This window comes from Crocodylus siamensis, chromosome 5 (genome assembly GCF_052110815.1).
Source record: "Crocodylus siamensis isolate JL-2025a chromosome 5, ASM5211081v1, whole genome shotgun sequence".
NCBI classification, from domain to species: domain Eukaryota; kingdom Metazoa; phylum Chordata; order Crocodylia; family Crocodylidae; genus Crocodylus; species Crocodylus siamensis.
The window spans coordinates 119,467,727-119,488,442 of record NC_143399.1 but is presented as its reverse complement, the minus strand read 5'-3'; the positions used below and the strand labels follow the sequence as shown (position 1 = coordinate 119,488,442).

At 38.1% G+C, this 20,716-nt stretch overlaps 1 protein-coding gene and 1 long non-coding RNA gene across 2 annotated transcripts in view; one reads left to right on the top strand and one right to left on the bottom strand.

The window, feature by feature from the left end:
- Positions 1-20,716, top strand: part of LOC149864491 (uncharacterized) — a 232,166-nt gene that overhangs the window by 111,081 nt on the left and 100,369 nt on the right. The gene's annotated exons all lie outside the window — the stretch shown is intronic.
- INHBA (inhibin subunit beta A) lies at positions 471-19,761 on the bottom strand. Its single transcript, XM_090050064.1, has 2 exons — positions 19,103-19,761; positions 471-7,322 (listed from the first exon to the last, which is right to left on the bottom strand). Exons 1-2 carry the CDS (start codon positions 19,488-19,490, stop codon positions 6,436-6,438), a joined length of 1,275 nt encoding a protein of 424 aa, XP_089906190.1. The 5' UTR covers positions 19,491-19,761; the 3' UTR covers positions 471-6,435.

Below are 20,716 nucleotides of genomic sequence, written 5' to 3'. Positions count from 1 at the left end.
GATGAATTAGTAGAGCTATGGGTCAGTGATACTTTGATGCATATGAACTGAATCAGAACCTTTGCAATTTTAACTTCCTAGTGTAACTTCAAATTCTCCTTGTATTAATGTGAATGTCCTAAGTTCAGTGATGGCAGAGAAAGGTGGTGATGGGTCATACAAGGCAGCCTAAAGACTGACAGGATGCACTTTGCTGCATCTTTCATACCTGGGTGTGTGCCACTAGCAATGAATGGAAAAGCCTACTAGATTTAGGATCACAAATCTGAATGTGTATGTAGGGAACTTGCATGAAGTTGAAAAGCAAAATTTTAACATCTGTTTTCTGCCAGGAGGCATCTTCATTTTTAATATTTCTCATTTGTTTCCTGCTTTTTACCTCCCGCCCCTGCACCCAGTTTATCTAACGGAAGTATTTATTTCCCAAACAGAAATATGTAAGTATGCATAAAAACACAATCACAAAATGCTCAGTGAAACTCCCTTTATTTATTTCACTTGTGTTGTTGCTGTTGTTGTATAAGAAAGAGCAAGATAACAAAAAGAACAAGGTAAAATAAAATTGTAACTGACCCAAACATTTTTAACACATCAAGATCCCCTCTAGATGCAAAGATGCTCTCTTTCTCTCTGCCTTTCCATTCCATTCTCTTGACCAAGCATTTTCTGTTTATGAGCCAAATTGATCTCTGGTATACCTTCACTGAATTTACACCAGATATGACTTTGTTCACAGGCAATTACATTAGGAATAAACTGGTCATGCAGGCAGAGTGTCATCAATAAGTGCATTGACTTATTCCTGGCAAACCAATAAGAAAGTTTTCAAATAAAAATCCCAAACAGGTCTTTTAATATAAGGCCTAAGAATCTATCGGGAGCTGATGAATACTGCCCACTAACTGTACAAAGTATAGATAGCATGCCTTCCAAATATCAAAATATCAGAGGAATGCTGTGAAAATAAATAACTTCTAATATAAACAAATGAGAACATATCAAACTGTTACCTCTTTAAACATATTGTAAATAAAAAAAATACCAATCCTTCTACACAATAAATATTAAGAAACCATTGACATAGTTGAAATGTACTCATATAAATTAACAACTTTAATTACATTAGCCAAACGGACATTGGTTAAAGCACTGCATGTAGTATGCAAAATAATAATAATAATAATAACATCAACAACAAAACACAAAATGATAAAAACAAAATAGGCTTCATAATATCTTGGCTTTCATAATTTATATATATATATGTATATACATATATATTGATGTATGCATATATAGTAGATATATATAATATGTATATATACATATACATATATATCTTCAACCATCGTCAATGTGTTGTTTTCAAACTGTTTAAATACAAAAACCCATTGCGAATTAATACAAATTCACTGTATCTCAAAAAATAAATAACTATAAAACCCCAAAGTGGCATTTGTTTCTCCCCATGGAAGTGTGAATTTTAATTGTCATGTAGGGCTAGATAATGATTTCCTTCACTCATACTGAGTAGCACCCTACCTACAAGTGGCCCCTTGGAAGACAATGAGACAATTATGGAGTAAAGCTCTTTTCAGTATAAGTGATCACAATTTGGTTCTTACATTGATCCATATTATGGATTATCATTGATTTGAGGTTTAAATTAAGCATTATAATAATTTCTACCACATCCCTTCTACCTACATTTTAAGAATAGATTCCACAATTTTTATTCATTTTGAACCATTACTTACTATTTATATAGACCCAGTGAGATCAATAGGACTACTTGAAAGGTAAGGCACTATTCAGTATGAGTAAGAGAGGCCCTTAAAATTTTCATTTAGCAGGTAGACTTTTGTAGGCGACTGAGCTTTCCTAACGGAAAGATGATGCTGCCAACCTCTCCTTCGGTTCATTGTACCTCATTTAAATGAACTTGATGACTTGAATCCCAACTAATTACAAATAATGGGCTATTTATGATTCAGTACTACTTTACAATGATTGTTAAGGGACTGCTCCTATTGGAGTCAATGGCAAAACTCCCATTACCTTCAGTGGATACAGGTTTGGTCCCTAGATCAGCAATCTGTTCTGACATGTAAGTGGAGAATAATCATAAGCATCTGTAAGCATTTACTTTTACTAAAGCCCCAGAATACAATCACAGATAAATACATTCATCCCTACAAATGCGTATATTAATGTACCAAAGCAGGCCTTCTGGGCCTTATATGCTGTCAGCATCTGGCATTTGTAGATTTTTTTAAGAGGAAGAAGGCAGCATTTTTCAGGTCAGAGGAATTGTACAGCAAAAATGCTAGAGAGATACTGAATAAATATATATCAATTATCAAATATATATTGAAAATATATTTTGAACGTTAAACTTCACAGGGAATGGACTACATGCAAGGGAATATGTTAGCAGTTAACATTTTTTTTCATTTGTTAGTACTGTACCTGAAAGGAGAGGTTATTTGTGAGACAGCATGCCCTTGAACTGGTGGAATATGGTAACAACATGGTAACAAATTATAATACTATTTTGAGGACATGCAGTTTTAATTAAACCAGATTAAACTAGGGATAGGGATGTTGTGCTGGAATCAGTCAGCTTTAATTAACTTCCCAATTTCTGATTTTATTTTTTCATATAGCTTTTCATATCCCTCTGCTTTAAATAGCTCTGACCACAAATCAAAACCCCATGACTGAATCTAGGGATTGAAGGGAGAAACCTTTAAATTTTGGAAACATTGTCCAGGGAAATGAGAGCTACTGAGCAGGGCTTGGGAGCACTTACTTGTAACTTGAAAACCTCCCACTCTTTCCAATATATACATTTCATGTAATCCACCCACCACATCGAAAATCCTCTTTTCTTTCGTCACTTGAGAATTTTGTCATGATAATTTCATGTTTTCCAGAACCAGTTCCCCATTCACCACATATAAATTTGTGGAATGAGTTAGCCTTTTGAGCTGTACATCAAACTTTAAAAAAAAACAACTTAGCTTCTGTCTGCTCTGCTCTGGCCAATAATATTGTGAGGCTAGTCCTACTCCTGCTGAAAACTCCAGTTGGAGTTTTGTCCTTTTGTTTCATGGGAGAAAGGTTGGAGTTTGTGTTAACATTTTTCTACATTAACCACTCTAAAGAACAGTTTTTGCTAGCACAAAGCATCTAAATAGTTACCCTTGCCAGTGCAGACAGCTATTAGCCATGATTTAAACTGATTTACAGAATAACTCCCTCTAACTAATAAAGGTGGAAATGACATGGTGTAGGATGAGGCCATCATTCATGCAATAGTCCTTCCTTATATATGTTGCCTGCAGTGAATCAAAATTAATGACCCAGACTGGCTCACCTTTACTCATGTGAGTAGTTTTATTAATCTTACATATAGCCTTGTTGAATTCATTGAGACTACCAGCATGAGTAAAGGTTCTGGGATGCAAAAATTAAGAGATCTTACTCAAGCCTACTCAAGTAAAAAACTTTGGATCAGGTCCCTAGTGCTCGAGGGTCCAAGCCTACTTCTACTGAAATCAGCAGTAATTTTGCCATTCACTTCAAAGAAAATATATTTGTTCAATATAGAAAGACAAATTATTTGTATATTCTTTATTCCCCCTTACAGAAAAATCTCTTGTAAATAATTTAAATTAGAAAGCCTAGATATTTTACAGAATACTTTAGTGACAATTTTAGTGTTTAACCAATTGTTACAAATTTTTACAAAGTTTTTTTTTTTGCAAACTGCAAACAAGTCTGTAAAAAAATGCATTGTATAAAAAGTACATAAATGTATTACCCATTAGCTGTACTATGCAATCTAAATACTGTGGAATAAATTAGATAGAAAACTTAGCTATAAGCATGTACATTGATATTTATTCAACAGAGGAAAATATTTTTTTTCTTTTTCTATTATTTTTTTCTTTTTTTCTTTTTTTTCTTTTTGCATCCCATTCAATACATATAAACATGCACACACACACTCATCTCCACCTGCACACGCTCACACGCACGCACACACACACGCACTAATGCACACAAAGAGTTTTGGCTGACAAAAATAAAGGCCCTGATTACACTGTTTAAATATGGTTCTTGCCATGAAGGTGCTAACATGCTATCCCTAGCCAATGTGATAGAGCTAAATTGTGCTATGAAAGTGTTTTTACAAACCAGGCTGTCACCAAGGTAGGACCCATGTTAACTATTTTTTAGCAAGCAGTATTTTTAAGCACACCTCACTAAAATATTGCCAACATGGGGAGTTGGTCCAGCAAACTTTTGGAACTTGAAAATAAGTTCTGAAACTCAGTGTAAACAGGGCCTGAACATTACTCCCATTCCCTCTAGCCTTCTCCTCTACCCAAAGACAAATATCTTTATTTTAGAATTCTTTTAAATATGATAGTGATAGAATTTTTAAAAACCTATCTAACTATGCCCTATGGGTTGGACCCTTCAGGTTAGGTGTTGACACTGGAAATTAGGTCTTATAAATAATGTGCAAACTCATCAAGAGTTGCCAAGCTGGAGGGTGGTGGTTGAGAAAGCCCATCTTTTATTAAAGACTGCATTTGAAGCAGAAATTACATCATAGCTTTCATTTTGCTTTGTGTTCTACAGGGTGGTGGTGGGCAATGCACAAAGCTGCAATGCAGTGTTACATCAGACCTTCTAACTGTACATTGGAGTTTTAGATTTCTTTCATACAGGGTGATTGAGTTTTCAATGTGTTCCCTCCAACTGATTAAAAAATAAACAAATACTATTTTAATACACTGTGCTTTGCACACAAACATTCATTGTTTTAAGAACATTAAAGTGAAGCCTGAAGTGCTTATACTGTGTGTATACATACATATATACATATACAAATATATATGTGTGTGTATTGTGTATATACACGCACACACATATAGATGTATATTTGTATGACGCTGTTTTCCTACAATGTACAGCTGCTGTACATCAAGGAGAAGTCTTAGTGTCGTGCATGCAGAAGGAGTAACAATCATTCTACAGATGGGCCTGAAATGGAGCCTGGGATGCTAAGGCCAGGATTTTCTGGGCATCTGAAATCCAGGGCCAAACCCAAGTCCCAGTTTTGTGTTTAGGGCAGTATTTAAATTAAACTAGTTAACAGGTATACCAGCCTGAATGTGATCAACTCCACCAACCTTTAATATAAATCCTGACTAATTATTTATGAATGGTACCAACCACAAATAGACTGTTTAGAGGCTCACACAAACGTCTTTGGTGTATGTGTCTATTCTTTTTAAGGTACAAAATAATAATAATTATAATAATAATAAAAATAGCTATCTTGTGTGCTGTAGCAGTTTTTGTATAGCTCACAATAAGTGCAGCTCTCAACCCGTCCCACTCCCGACCACCCTCCCTTGAAAATGCTTGTTAAATAAGGATTAGACAGGTCAAACACCATTGTAGTGCAAATAGTAAACGATTAAAATTTTTTTTTTACAAAATATAGAAATGTTTGGCTCCAGTAACTGGACAAACATGTTCCTTTCAAGTATCTCTCATTGAAGAAAAAAATTTAAAATGAGTTACTTCCATTTAAAAAAAGTCTTTCTTCTTTTTTCTCTCTCAGGTAAACAGTTTCAAACCAACTAGGTTGCATAGTTCTAACGTAAGCACCTTTACGAAATGTAACTTTGTATTCTTTCTTTCATTCTTTTTATTTTTTCTCTTCTTTTTTTCTTCTTTTTTTTTTTGCAAATGTAGTGCAGAAGATGAAGGTGTGTACACCTGCGCAATCTTGTCCCTTTACCAAGATATGTATCTGTGTGTGTATTGTGTGCACGTCTGTGTGTATGTGTGTGCATATATATATACGCAGTTATATATACACACACAGAAACACACCTATATGGAAACAGTACACACACACTTATGTCTTTAGTAAGATGCGGGGGGAAAGTGCCAGTGAATGTAGTGTTCATACACATGGCTTTTTCTAGGAATTTATTTCAATGCCATTTTGGACTCAGAGTCCAAATTGCTGCAGGTTAGGCAAGCTGCTACCATGGCTTGAACAGATGGGTAACTATGGAAGGGAAAACAATTCCCCTTGTTACAAATAGTGTTTAATATACTATATAATAAAATATGGAGTATATTGAAAGGAAGGGATTGTCCTTCCCCGTACTGCCATTCAAACGTTTCTCATTCAAGCCTTGGTTAATTATACTTTTCTTTTTCTTCCTTTGTCTGCCTTGAGGGTTATTTTTTGAACTCTGGGTCTTGTCCTTTTTTTCTTTTCAAATTATATTTGATTGTTTCATTCAGAAAGGTTATGCCATGTCAGGTCTTTCCTCTTCTATGTTTTTTTTAATTCTCTCCTCACCAGTAGGAGAAGGCTCTCAGGGTTCATATATGAATCTATGAGCAGCCACACTCCTCCACAATCATATTCTGAATGTCCTTTTTAATGATGTTCTGTCCATCATCATAGTATAACATGGACATGGGCCGCAGCTTGGTCGGCACACAACAGGACTTGAGGTTGGCAAAGGGGCTGTGGCCCCGCATTCGGTAATGATTGATGACAGTGGAATGGAAAGACAACGATGAGCCAGAGGTGCCCGCTATATGGCTGGGGCACTCACCTTCGCAGTAGTTAGCATGGTAACCTGTGGGTGCTATGATCCAGTCACTCCATCCAATGTCCTTGAAGCTGACAAAGAACTGCTTTTTGCAGCAGATGTTGACCTTGCCATCACACTCCAAGCCCCGTCTTCGTCGTCTATGCTGGTGGTCCTCTGAATGCCGGGCAACCATCATCAGGAATGGTCTGTGGGATTGTTCCTTCTCCTCTTCTCCTGTAGATTCTCCAGCTTCCTTCTCTTTCCCTTCCCCATCATCTTCCTTTTTCTTCTTCTTGCCCATTAGCACCAGGCTGGCACCAGTCTCTTGACACTGGTCACAGGAAATCCGCACATCCAGGGAGTTCTTGCCTTGGTCCAGGAGGTGTTGCACACTGTTAGAGACAGGGAAGATATGCCAGGTACTTTTACGGGTGTCCACTGCCTTTTCAGAAATGAGAGTCTCACTCTTTTCACCTGTCAACCCCACATCCTCCACCTCTTCTGCCCCTTCAAAGTTGCCTTTGGGCTGACGCTGCTGCTGGTATAGTTGGATGGTCACTTTTGTTCTGCTCCGGTTAGCCTTAGAGACTTTCAGGAAGAGCCACACTTCAGCATTCTCCACTACTGATAGTTCACTGCCTTCCCTGGATATCTCAAAGTGCAATGTTCTCTTGGGCGTGCCTGAAGTTAATAAAACATATCAGAAGAACCAATTAATACAGGCTTTGTTTTCTGGGTTTTTTCCCACCATCAGAATAAAATTGCTCACATTATATTTAATATTAGATACTCCCTATTTTCCATTATAGCCTTTACCACCCACCCCATCTTCTTCCCTTTCTTCTCCAGTGCTACTTACTTTTTTTGCTCTGGTCATTTTGTTTACTGCCTGACTTATTTTCCAGTATAAAACTCCAATGGCAGCATTGTACCATGATAGCAATAATCTTGTATGTTTATTCATGTACAGTGTTTCATGGCAAATGGGCATTAATGGCTGGCTAGAGATTCATTTTTGTTTACCTGTCATTTTTTATTACTATGAACCCAAATGGGAAGAAACTTCTGTAAATATCATTCAAACCATATTTAACACACATACAAATCTGTGCTTTGTAATCAGAATTTGGGAGCTAGTTCCATCCCCACAGAAGTCTTTGGGAGTTTTGCCATTGATTGAAGTGGGGGGAAGGACTTAGCCTCTGGTCTTTCCTTATGTAAATTAGCATTATTCTTTATGAAGATGTTATAGTGTCACTAGCTTCAAAAACCCTAGAAATACTGAAATATCACTGCTAGCATCAAGAGGTTTTCAGGCATGGTTTTGTGTTCTGCAGTAAGCAAATTCTTCCTTCTGTGGAATACTAGCTATAGATTCTGTTCTTAATTTAACACACTCTGCTCTTTGTGATTATAGTAATGGTAAATCCACCGAGAAATGAGCTAAGGAAAAACTGCATATTTATGGGGAGGGTTCTTTGGCATAGATGTATAAACTTGCTGAGATGTCAGTGATGATAATTATAATGGTGAGGGGGAGTTTCTTTGATACAGACTTCATATCCCTGGCAGAAGTTGAAATGAATAATGAGGGCTGTTTTTATTATTTGATCACTAGAGCGTGAAGAAGTTGAGAGAGAATGAATTAGCTGGGGGGGTTTAAAGAGAGGAGGTTTTCTTTTCTTTTTTAAAGTCTGTGGCATTCTAATTTGTAAGGAAGCTAGATATTTTTTAGACAGGGGAAAATTCCAGTGCTCCAGGGAAAAAAGGACTATGCGTTTTCAGTATGGCAGGCAGTGGGATAGACGGGGCACAGGCTTGGAACTGATGAATGCCTAACTTCATCAATAAATCAGGATGGGTTCTGAACCCCTTATTTGTACTGAGCAGCACGCCATTCCATACTGTGGCAATGTGTGACGCTAGGCGGGGTATTATAGTTTTGCCCATCAAAAGTCAATGCCTGATCAAAACCAACGTGATCGAACCAATGCAAGAGAAAGAACATGTGACAAGTGATACTACATTAGCAAGGTTGCATTATCTTTTTGCTCTCCAAGGATCTGAAATATTAACTAACTCATTCTCACAAAAGGCTTTATATCCCCATTTTACCCGCGGGGAAACTGAGACAGAGGATAAGGGGCTCACTTATGGCCACAAAGAAACCCTATGTAAAGAACTGGAGTTCCTTCTCTAAAACCTCTGTGCATGCTGCATGGCCCTCAAATCAGCCTTCTGCTTTCGTTCTCTGTGAAGCGCCACTGAGATGTTCAACTTCTCTAGATGGAGTTCCCAGATCAAAGAGACAGTCGTTTCTAAATTCAAATGGCCAAGGGCACAATGTTTTGGTTTTGTTTTCCTTCCAAGTGAGAGTGTGAAACTGTAGCCTTAAACTGTCAATGGGATAGGAAAACACATGGCTTGTGTTAACTGTTTCCCACGGACTTTGATGATACCTGTCTCCAAAGGAGGTTAAATGTGATTCTCATGGAATTAAACAATGAGTGGGGTACTTCTTACAAAGCCGTAGCCTTTTTCTCTTAATGAAATGAAAACTTTGGTAAAAAGAGGTTAAAGAAGTCGAGAAGAGGCCATGCAAGCTGACAAATACTTTGACATGTAAATATTTTTAGAATGACAGTGTCACTCAGTAGTGATTGAAAGGTGATGATATGGACCTTCTTGCTGCGTCAGAGTTGGTGCTTGTGCTTCCATTTTGGAAGTTAGATAATGGCAAAGCTAACTGCTGTATTAGAGCAGAAGGCTCGTGATATATATCTATATCTATATCTATATAGATATATAGAGAGATATAGATCTATCTATCTATCTATTAACCAAAACTATAGGTGTAGATATCTTAGGAATGTGGAAGTATTGACACCTAAGCTTAAAACAGATCTGAAATCAGCTGAATCCAAACCCAAGTGTAAGAACACCTCAAAATTCTGGATCTGAACTTTACAAAAATTCTTTGTGCCCTTTAAGATGTATGGTAAACATACCCTTTATCACATACCTGCCTTTCTGAGCACAGCACTTAGAGCAGATGTGAGACCATGTTGTACCTTAGCATATAAATAGTATCTCCATCCATGTTCTGTGTTAGGCACCTCAATTCAGTTCAAATGCCTGCTCTGCTTTTTAAACTGCCTGCCTTGTGCTCAGTAGTCTAGTAGTAGTGGTTAGAGCAGTTGTGTAGGTAAAGGAAAACTTGGATTCTAGGCTGGTCAACACCTGAAAGGATTGCATCTCTCATTTCTTAAGAGTGCCCTAAACACAAGGCTATGAGCTAGGCTGTGTGAGAGCAAACTCCAGGCTCCCTGATGAAGGTGGTTCACTGTGCAGCCAAGAAGGAAAGCGACATGGGGAGAGGAAGCAAGGGAATGTGACACTTTGACTCAGTGATGAGGATTCTCCCTGGAAGGGGAGAGTCCTGGATTCCATTAGTTTCTGCCAGCATAATATCTGTATTTCAACCAATGGCTGAGTAAAAAAAAAAAAAGAAAATGCTGGGAACAAGTAAGAAGGGAGATGGAGGTGCTTGCTGCCAGGAAGTGCTGAAACCACTAGGCTACAGTGGCTTTCTTCTTATCCTTCTGACCCCATGACACTTGCACTCTTGTCCCTCTTGGCTCCCCAGAGGTGTGGTGCTCAGTTCCTTAACCTCGCTAATGCTATAGCCTGGTGGTTAAGGTGCTCTCCTGGGAAGTGGGAGAAGTGGTTTTGAATTCCTTCAGGGTGCCTAGGTTAAAGTGAATGCTCTACCCACTAGACTGGCAGCAACAGCAAGGCCTTCTCAAACTCCTCATATCAGTGGAAGTCCCTTGAGGGACTCAAGCAGAGTTTTTGGTGTTGCTACACTAGTTTGGCTCACTTTTGGGAAATTAAGTGTTAAACTCCTCTTAATTCCCATTTGTGCATAGCAAATAAATCTGATCTTGCCCAGGATCTCTAGATCTTTTTAAAGTAGTTTTTCACATGCTCATGTAATTCAGCAAGTTGAATTATTCACTAGTGATAGTAATTAGAGCTACATAGTTTAAGTGTTTGAATAGACTCGCATTGCTTTTGCACAACCCCATTCCTTAACTACTGCAAATTAACACAAGATCCATTCTAAAGCAATAACAGCATCACCAAAATTATTTAGACATATTTTCATACACAAATAATGGATAGAAATTCTAAGGAATGGCAAATGAAAGAGGGTCAAAGGACTACGAAGGATAAAGCAAATCCTTCATGCAGTCCTAAAGCCCTCATAATTTAACTAAAAATATTTTATAACATAGAAAGAATTCTGTCTTTCTCAGTAAGCTGGGGATGAGAGAAAGTTGAAGGGAGAACTAAGACTGTCAGTGTTAAGAAAAAAAATCAGAACTCTTTTGAATTCATCCCGCATTCAGAATCAGTTAATTGTGACATTGTATAAGCAGGAAGGAACGTATGGTGAAAAACTTAAGGTCCTGATTCAGTGTTTTCAAAAATTCATCATGTCAGGCAAACACCCACTGAAGTCAGTAAGAGCTCTGTCTAGCTAAGAATGTAATTAAGACCTTAGGTTTTGGTCCACTATGAATTCACTGTACAGTAGAAGTTTTTATGATAAAAAAAGCCTATGGATATCATGTGCTGAATTCTTTCCTGGGTCTTTCAAATGATAGGATTTCAGGGTCATTTGTTTTTTGTTTTTTTCAATTTTACTCTGTTTCAGTAACCTGTCCTTTTGGTTTCAGTTGAAAACCTTACATTATGCTTTGGAAAGGTATGCTGCTTGCATACATAATCTTCTGTTGAAAAAAGCATGCTTGCATACTCCTCAATAACAGGAAATTTACTGAACCCTTTGGGTGATATCATTTTGTGAAACACCTAGCAGTACTTTCATTATCCCTTTACTGTATTCCTTCATCTGCCATGGCTGCTTTTCAAGATGCTCTGCCCATTTCCCAACATCCTGCTCCTCCTGCCTGATTCATGTAGAAAGGCCTACAGTCCCACATTGGTGGCTGCAGCACTTCACTTCTTACAATCAAGAATATTGCCTGAATTGTGGGTCCTGTTATCATAATAATAGAAAATTCCTCAGAAGGGAGAGAGAGGGACAGGGGGAGAGAGAGAGAGAAGACAGTCTTATTCTGGAATGCCAGAACTGAGTCTTCCCCATCTTTCTCCTCTCAAACTTCAGGGAAATCTTTATCTGAAACCACATCTATATTGCAATATCCAAGTCAGCCTTTCCCAGAAAGAAGACAGTGATTCTAAGGGGCAAAGGGGCATCTTCTACCAACCTAAACATATTGGTAATATTGTGAAGAAACTCTAAAATATGCAAAATCCATTTTATTTTTAGTTTATGCTTGCTACATAAAATTTTAAAAAATGGATTTTTTGATTGCTTTATAATGAAATACATATGTTAACATATCCTTTATAAGGAAGACATTATTCAGTCAGAAGGAATATAACTAACACTATTTGGCATTTTAACAGGAGTGTGCTAATATCCCTTTTTAACTTCAATATTGCTTGCACACCTTTAATGACCAAAACCTGAGCATATGCCAGTTACTGCAGCTGCCCAGCGGCAAGTGGTTAAAGGGTGATGTGAGGCTGCTCGTATCAGTGTTCAGTGGCCTAGCACAGAAGTCATCATTTCTTTCCACTGCAGAAGGATGCATACCGCTGAAAAAAATTGTGTATTGGGACTCCGAATGCTCTACCGGCTACAGAATTGATTTCTGTGGTTGACTTCCACCAAAGGAACGTAGAGGGACTTTGGGCAGGTCACACACCAACAGGGTATATGTCTCCAGGGATCTGGTGGATCATCAAAGGCCAATCTTGCCTTTTGTGAGCAGCAGTGCCACATTCACAATTCACTCTGAGATCTCAAAACAGAAGCTAGGAGACACCTGGTGCTGAAGTACACTCTGAGGCTCATACCTCCTTCCCTTGGTTCTACTGAATTTCAGTCCTTTCATATTCTACCAAAACCTATTTACCTGGGATTGACACTAGGATCAACACTGGGTACTGTTTGGGCTATATGCACCTGCACAGATAGGGCTAAAACTATAGATTTAAGAAGCTCTTTTTAAAATAATATAAGTTTATCATGTTATTAAAAGCAAGATTGTGTCTTTCTTACTGCTCACCCCTCTCCCTTGTTATAAAAAGGATGCTTTTTCCCCAAAATGACACTGATTATACTTTTGACCATTATAGTAAAGCTTATTCCTAATTTCTCTTAATATACAGCATTCAGTTTTTGCCTTAGAAAAATGCTTGCTGTATATAAAGGCACTGTTGCTTTAAATTTCCATTCTTCATAGCCGTTTAATTTTGAGTAGTTTTTATGTTTTACTGTAAGTGAACTTTGTTTTTCCATATAAAGAAAGCTTTTTTGGTTTTTTAAAGCTGCTAACTTTACTACTGCCTGGGTTTATTTAGATTTAGGGGCATTTGTACAGTGTGCCAATATGTAATTGTTCTGAAAAGCATCCTTCTCTTTACTCCTCATTATCGTTCCCCAGGAGACAGAGAAAAAGAAATAGGTTTCTAGCAAGGTTCTTCTAAAAGGAGTGAGAAGAAGAGTGCGGTTATTGAGAGGTAATTGCTCAAAATGTTTACTAATGAGTGACTGCTAGAGCTAGATGAATTGTTCACAGCATGCAATTTATCCAGTGAATTTAGCCCTGTTACTGTCTGCCAATTATCCCTAAGCAAATTTGTTCATTATTTATGGTTATGCAGTGGCACTTCATGTGAACCGATTTCAACCTATGGGTCACTTGCAAACGATTTGCTCAAAATATTTATGGTTTCTTATATGTCACTGGTCACCAGAGTTGCACAGTTCTGCGTCTGCTCCTTGATTTGGTGGCTATAGCTAGTAAAGAAGGGAGCAGCAGTTATTGGAAAGTTGCAAATACCTTATCTTCCTTCTCACAACCTTTGTTTTTCAAGTAATGTAGGTATTTGCAAGAACAGCCATTTCCAAAGATTCATGGGGAACCCCCTTCCTCCCCCTGCCACACACACTATCTATTTATATAACTATTCATGGAAAGACAAATCAAACAGGTACAGTCAAGGTCAGGCCATTTGGAATTTGAGTAAATACTACTCTAGTGCCCAATGACTTTGATCTGGTATTTTGTCAGAAATTAACATGGTACTTATTGTCCATAAGGGAAACAATTTATACCCACCACCTTAATTACCTCACTAGATCTGATGTTCCTCCCTTACATCACTTACAAATATATATTTTTAAAAAATAAGAAATCATGTGTACATCTAAAATAGCTGAAGAAATGTATAAAGGCAATTCCCACAACAATGTTTCTGTAATGTTAAATTATAATGGGTTCCTTATTTTGCAGGCAGCATTTTCTTGCATTGTTAATGCAGTTTCAATTTCTAACATGAAGTAAAATGGTTGGAAGCTACCTCTGTCCTTTTAGGAAAATATTACATTTTTTGTGCATTAACAGCCACGTCCCCAGCTCACTGAAGTGAATAGCAAAAAATCTACTGCCCTCAAATGAATTAGTATTTGACCCCAAAGCACATTTTCCAAAGCTCTGATGCAAACAAAATTGCCTTTACACCTCCAAATCCAGATATCCACATATAAGAATATTCCACCCATATCTGTGTACACATTTATGCACAAAGGCATATATGCGTCCATATAGATAATGGCATGCATTGGAATGTGCGCAGGGATTTGATATGGATAAATATGCACATACATATATCAAAGTGCATATGTGTATGTGTTGCACACATATGCATATACATTTGCAAAGAATGCATGCTTTATTGCATGTATATAGATATGGATGCGTGCATATATTTGCATACATACAGGCAAATATGTGCATGCAGCTGCAGACACTACATATGCATGCATATCTGGACACACATATGCATGCAACTGGGTGCTCTCTCTCTCTCTCTCTCTCTCTGATATCTTTTCTAAATGAATTCCCACCTTCTTGGATCTGTCTGCATTTTTTTTAAATTGTTCGTAAACAAACCAGCCCTTGGAGATACAGCTCTCATTTTGTTTGAATAAAGCAGATTGATTAAGCATGGTTTTCCTCTCACGGAAGTAACTTGCTTTCATTTGTTAAACTGGAAATTTTTGATAAAGTATGCCATAGCAAAAAACAAAATCAAGGGGAAAGAGACTTGTTTTCCAAAAGCCAAGGAGACTGCATTAAAAAAAGACACGACAAAATCAGCTCAGCTGATGATTCACGGTCACATTTCTCAGTGTCTGTATAAAAAAAAAATCACTTTTGATCTCTCCAGATTTCTTTGGCATCCAGCAGTTTATCAGTTTTATCTTTCCCCCCATTTCTCTTTGCCTATTTCCTTACACTGCATTATTTTACTTGTAGTCTTCCACTCCAGCAAATTTCTGCCTTTTAAACTATGTGAGAGAAACAAGAGCTCCACTCAGAGAAGCTACAGATAAGCACAAAGATCTCTAGGATTCAGGATCCAATTAGGTAAAATAGCAGCTTGCAGGAAGGTTAAAAGCCTTTGGAGTGTGCCCTCTTGTGGCCACTGAGTGTTTCATTGTTCAGCAAAGGAAAATGTACCCCTAAATAAGGGTCCTTTAAAAAGACAATCGATGGAATAATTTAAAGAAGGAGAAGTGACCTGCCCCTTTCCTCCCTCCTCCAAAACCTTGCCAGGAATGACAGGGCTCCTTTTCTTTCTAGGAAAAGATACAATTTAGTCTTTATTGTCAAGCCAGTTCACTCTTGAAATAGATACAACATGATGCAAAAAGTTAAAAGTGATATAAACAGCTATCACAGTTCTCATTTATTCTTGACACATGTCTAATGATGAGCTTTGGGATTTCATGCTTCCTCCATATAGCTCCCTTCCCCTCCTCAGGGGCTGACATTAGCTACCCATTTCATTACTAGTTTATATGCCAGGATCATACGTACATGGCAGTATCTCAGAATGGTCTAACAAGCGATCTACTTTATATAATAAAGGAGTCAGTAGATTTTATGAGCGTTGGCTATCTAAGTAATGGAAACATGTTGGCTTTGCTTGTCAAGAACATGTATGACCCCTCTCCTCAAAAGACAATTTTTAAGACCTTGAAGTAAGCCACAGAGTTTTGGCAGAGCTGTGCTCACAGCCGAACTAATCTCAGTTAGTAATCTTAGCTTGATATGTAAGTAGAAAAATCATTTTCATGTTTTACTTGTTAGAATGCCAAAGGACAGTAGGGTGCTTTTGTAAACCTTCGTCCAATACTCTTGGTCATTAGTTTTTCAAAGATCTGCCTAAAATTGTTGCCGTAAAAAATACCTGCCAAGAAATGCGCTGATCTCATGGATGTGGAAATACCTGTGCTATAGATGAATTCAGTATATTTACCTTCTTTCCCCCATTCATCTGCATTTTCTATCATTTTGCATTTTAGTTTTTTTCTGTTATAAAATATTACTCCAAAGACATTTTTAAACCATAGAGTAGATGTACTGAATAATGTATGTCTACGCACTGTATTCCTTTTGCATATCTCACTGCTAGAAGACAGTACCTGGGGAAAAGGAAATGCTACTTTTTTATGGCAGTGCGTGTGAAAAGACAACATGATTCCTGACAGAATAAGGGATGACAGGATTATGTCAGGTCATGCTCAAATCAGCTAAGATCTAAATACAACTTCCTTTTTCCACCAGCATTTATATGAAATAACATTAATTGACATGTTCCTATTTATATTAATTGTTTTTTCAATCATCTCTTTTTACCTGATGTTTGTTTCTAGTAAGAGAAGTGAGGTTGATACTAAGATGATAAGAAGATAGCATATTTATTCTCATACCTTAATGATGTAGGTTTTTACTATGTATACGCTTACTAATTCTTACAGCCATTGAGGATGCTCAGGGATCTAGGTTCGGTTCCTGATTTTTTTTCCCATATCCATATTTTCTGACCTTAGGCAAATCACTTAAATTCTCTTTGCACATATAAGGAAACTGAGGCAACAAAGTAAATAATGCCATTTTAGGATGTGACATCCATCTTTACAAATGAGCCTGTGTTAGAGAGAGTGGGTCTCAGGCTTAATTAAATCATTGGTGTATGTAAAGCACTTTGAGAGCCCTGGATATTAAAAATACAAAGTATTTTTGATGGCTGTTTTTTTCATAGACAAAAAAAAATTGTGTTCAGCAAAATACAGAAATGGCTGATAGCCAAGCCTATGCTATCAATATCACCTATTGAAAGTCAATGTTTAAGCCTCAACTGTTGCACATCTAATTTACGCAATACATTTTAAGTTATTGCTTCAGTTTCTTCCCAACTATATCTTTAATAGATATAGAACAAAGACCCAGGACACCTCAGAGAGAGAGACCCAGGCAAGAGAAAAGCTCATATGAAAGCAGGGTACCTCAGTGCAGCAGAAAAGGCAAGAGAATACAAACATGCACAGCATGCTCTGGTGAACAACCAAATACTGCAAATCATGGTAAATTAGCTTTGTTGTTAACACTGATAGCTCTACATTTTGTAAACGAAACTGGTGATGAGTGAGCATTCAGTAGTTTTCAACTGATAGATTCGTAGCTGGACTATTGGCCAGTTTGTGGGCAATGGCATGATTATCATCGGTCATGTGACTCTGTGAGCCAATTTGATTTGGAGTTGCAATTCAAGGGTGTCATATTTAATAGGCGTATATCAAATTCAGAATTCCTTTGTCAAGGCTCAGGAGAGACAATAATGTGTTTACAAATGATTGGGAGTCATGCAGTGCCCAGAAACCACTATTCATTCTATACGTGTTTCACTGTTCAGAGAGAGCTGTTGAAAGCCAGGTAGGGCATCTGCTTATTAGAGAGTCTAGTGAGCTTCTGGTTTTAAAAGCTGACTCTTAAAACAGGTAGAAATACAATGGGTCCTAGTGACCACTTGCATCAACATCGTTTATTCAGTCTTTGAAATGGAGAGAGCACAAGGAAATAAAAGTAGGAGCTTTTCTAGTGAAAGAACTGATAACATGTGCATTGACAAGGACACCAATTGCAAAGGCAAAGGCTTCTAGTACGATTGGACACCAGGCAGCTGGAGGAATGTCTGTTCTTAAAAGCATGCACACTTCTGTGCATGGTTTTCCTGCAAACAGAACATCTGAGTCAACAGGTTTTCGGGACTGGAAACTCTGAGTGTTGTCTTAATTGTTTATACTGCCGCAGCAAACTTTTAAACAAAAATGCTTGGAGTTCCTGTGCATACTTTGCCTACCATATGCTGTACCAAACAAAACAATGACATTCTTTTAAAACTGTCTTGGCAACAAGAAAAATGCTTTGGCTAGACAGCATCTTTATAAGAGTTGTTATTAGCTACTTCATGTCTATCTAGAAAGGTGCTACGCATATAGGAAGACGTAGATGATCTTATATATGTATAAGTATTCATGTGTAATACACACATATACACACACTTGTAGATATATGTGTGTGCGTGCATGTGCATGTGTGTGTGTATGTGTATATATATATATATATATATATGTATGTATGTATGTATGTATGTATGTATGCCTGTACATGTGTGCTGTTTTACACTGACTTCTGGTCCCACTCATTTAAAGGAGGACTTCACAGCTGCTTTCTATAGGCATGTGATAAGATTTGGAGCAACTAGTTAGTAAAATCTATAATCTGCACTGTCTAGTCTGAAGAATTAGGAGAGCAAAATAGTTCCAAATGCACCCTATCAAGGTTGCATTTTGGGGCAGGGAGTGCTTAGAAACAGAATCTTACTTTTTTCCAGCAAGCAAAAGTCAGCATTCCAAATTGGATCAGCTACAACTGCTTGCCCAGTTCTATTGAAGTTATCTGACAGTTGCTGCAACACTTTATTGCCTGAGATGCTGTGTTAATTAAAAAACAAAACCACCCTCTCGCTTGTATAAGTCAAATCAGTTCTTTATGATGTTATACTTACTGATAGAATTTTTACAAGGAAGGGTTTGTTTTGAAAATAATATATAGCTCCCTTTCCTCAGAAACACTCCAGGAGGTTGCAGCCTTCCCTTTCACCATCAACCCTGTGATCCAGTATTTTAATGCAACTGCCCTGGTTTCACACATCCTGGCACAGTTTGAAGGACCCCTTTGCAGCTTGACTTTCTGCTCAAGATTGGTTAGATTGCTTCCTCACTGTTTGGCTCTCTGAGTTTAACAAGTGCAGTCTGTAGCCAAGACTAAATCAGGGAGAATCAAATTCCTTCAGCCTCCCCCCTCCCCCTCTCCTCCCTCCCCATCCCCATCCCCATCCCCATCCTTACCCTACAACCTTACAGAACACATTGTTGGGGAGAAGGAAAACGTTCATTGCAGTTCTGGCAGAGAAAGATATTTCACAGTATTTCTCTTTCTAGCACCCACCTGATTCTGCAAATGTGATGATTTCTGAGGTTTGCTCCACAAGTTCATTCATTTCTGCTCTTCTTCCAATGTCATCCTCTATTTCCACAAAGCCATCCTCTCCCACCTTCCCCACATGGAGTTTCTTGATGGCATTTAAAAGTGCTGCCTTGGGCACTGGCTGGGTGATGTTAGGTCTGTCCCTCAAGTGCAACATGTTCAGTATGTGCCTCTTTACTGCTTCCACCATCTCAGGTTGTGAGTTGGGCACATCCTTTGAGAGCGTGGCAAGGGCACATGATGGGCAACTGGTGACTGAACTGTGTCCCTCGGATCCTGGGGTTGGGGAACTCCTCACTATAATCCAGCAAAGCACCAAGAAAAATCCTCTCTTCAAAAGCAAAGGCATCCTGGCAGCAAAAGTTGTTGTGATTCCCTTTTAAAAAGGCCCTGCTTTTCCTCCCCCTAAACGCACAGGTTTTTTTTTTCTTTTTCTTTTTTCTTCCCCCTTCTCTTTAGCAGATTCTCTGGAACAAGAACAAAAAGTTTTCTGTGAAGTTCTGTATGCAGGTTCCCTCTCTGAATGCAATAAGTGCTGTAGATGTTTGTGGCTGTCAGGGAGAAGAGTTCTGACTCTGTCTCAGAGTAGGAGAGAGACAGAGAGAGAGAGAGAGGACGGATTGGCCTAAAGTGAGTGAGTGAATGAGAGAGGGAGGGAGTTTTGCCTGTGAGTAAAGGCTATGATTAGGAAGGGGGAGGAACAGCCAAGCTGCCTTCCTTATGCTCATTGCTCCCCTAACACACACCTCTCTTCAAATATCACTACTCATGTTTTCTGCCCTCCCCCCCCTTTTTTTAAATCTCTCCCACTTTTAATTTTATTCATTCTCTTCCCCCCCCTCCTGAATCCCCTTTGCTATAATTCCTCCTCTTTTCTTTCATTTCTTCAACAGCATCCCGAGTTTAATTGAACCGAGCCAGCATGAATGAGAGAGAAGAGTTAAACTTTTTAATAAATACCTTGCTCTCAGCCCTGTCCACTATTAGAAGGATAGCAAGAGATGTTGAATGGTGTGTAAATGAGAGGGAGATGAAGGCAGGGAATTTTAATGTTTGGAGCTGAACATTGTTCTGCTTTGAATGAAAGAGAAAAGATGCCACTTTTCCATGCACCTTTAAAAGCTCAAGGTTATCAACACTGGCAAGAGATCTGAAGGGAGCAAAAGAAAACTTTTGTTTGGGGGGGCTCTGTAATACATTACACATTTTACAGCTGCACAGTGCAACAAGGAATTGAAAATCCCACGGAACAGACAGGGCTGTGTATATATGTGTATAATGTTAAAATACTGCCCTCACATCAAAAAACATCCCTACTGCCATTTTCCCGTAAGATCACAGATATATTTCGGGTTGGGGTTAAATCCAGCAATGTCTGAAAAATGCTTTGAAGATGAAAAGTGCTGGATATACGGTAACCAAGAACTACGGTCACAGTTCAATTTTTAGTCAGTCCTAACTCAAGCAGATCCCTCATTGATGCCAATAAGGATTCTGGCTGAGAAAGGTCTTCTACATTTGACCAATCGGTCTTAGAAGGCACTTTTTTGTACGTCTGCTTCATTCATTCAAACT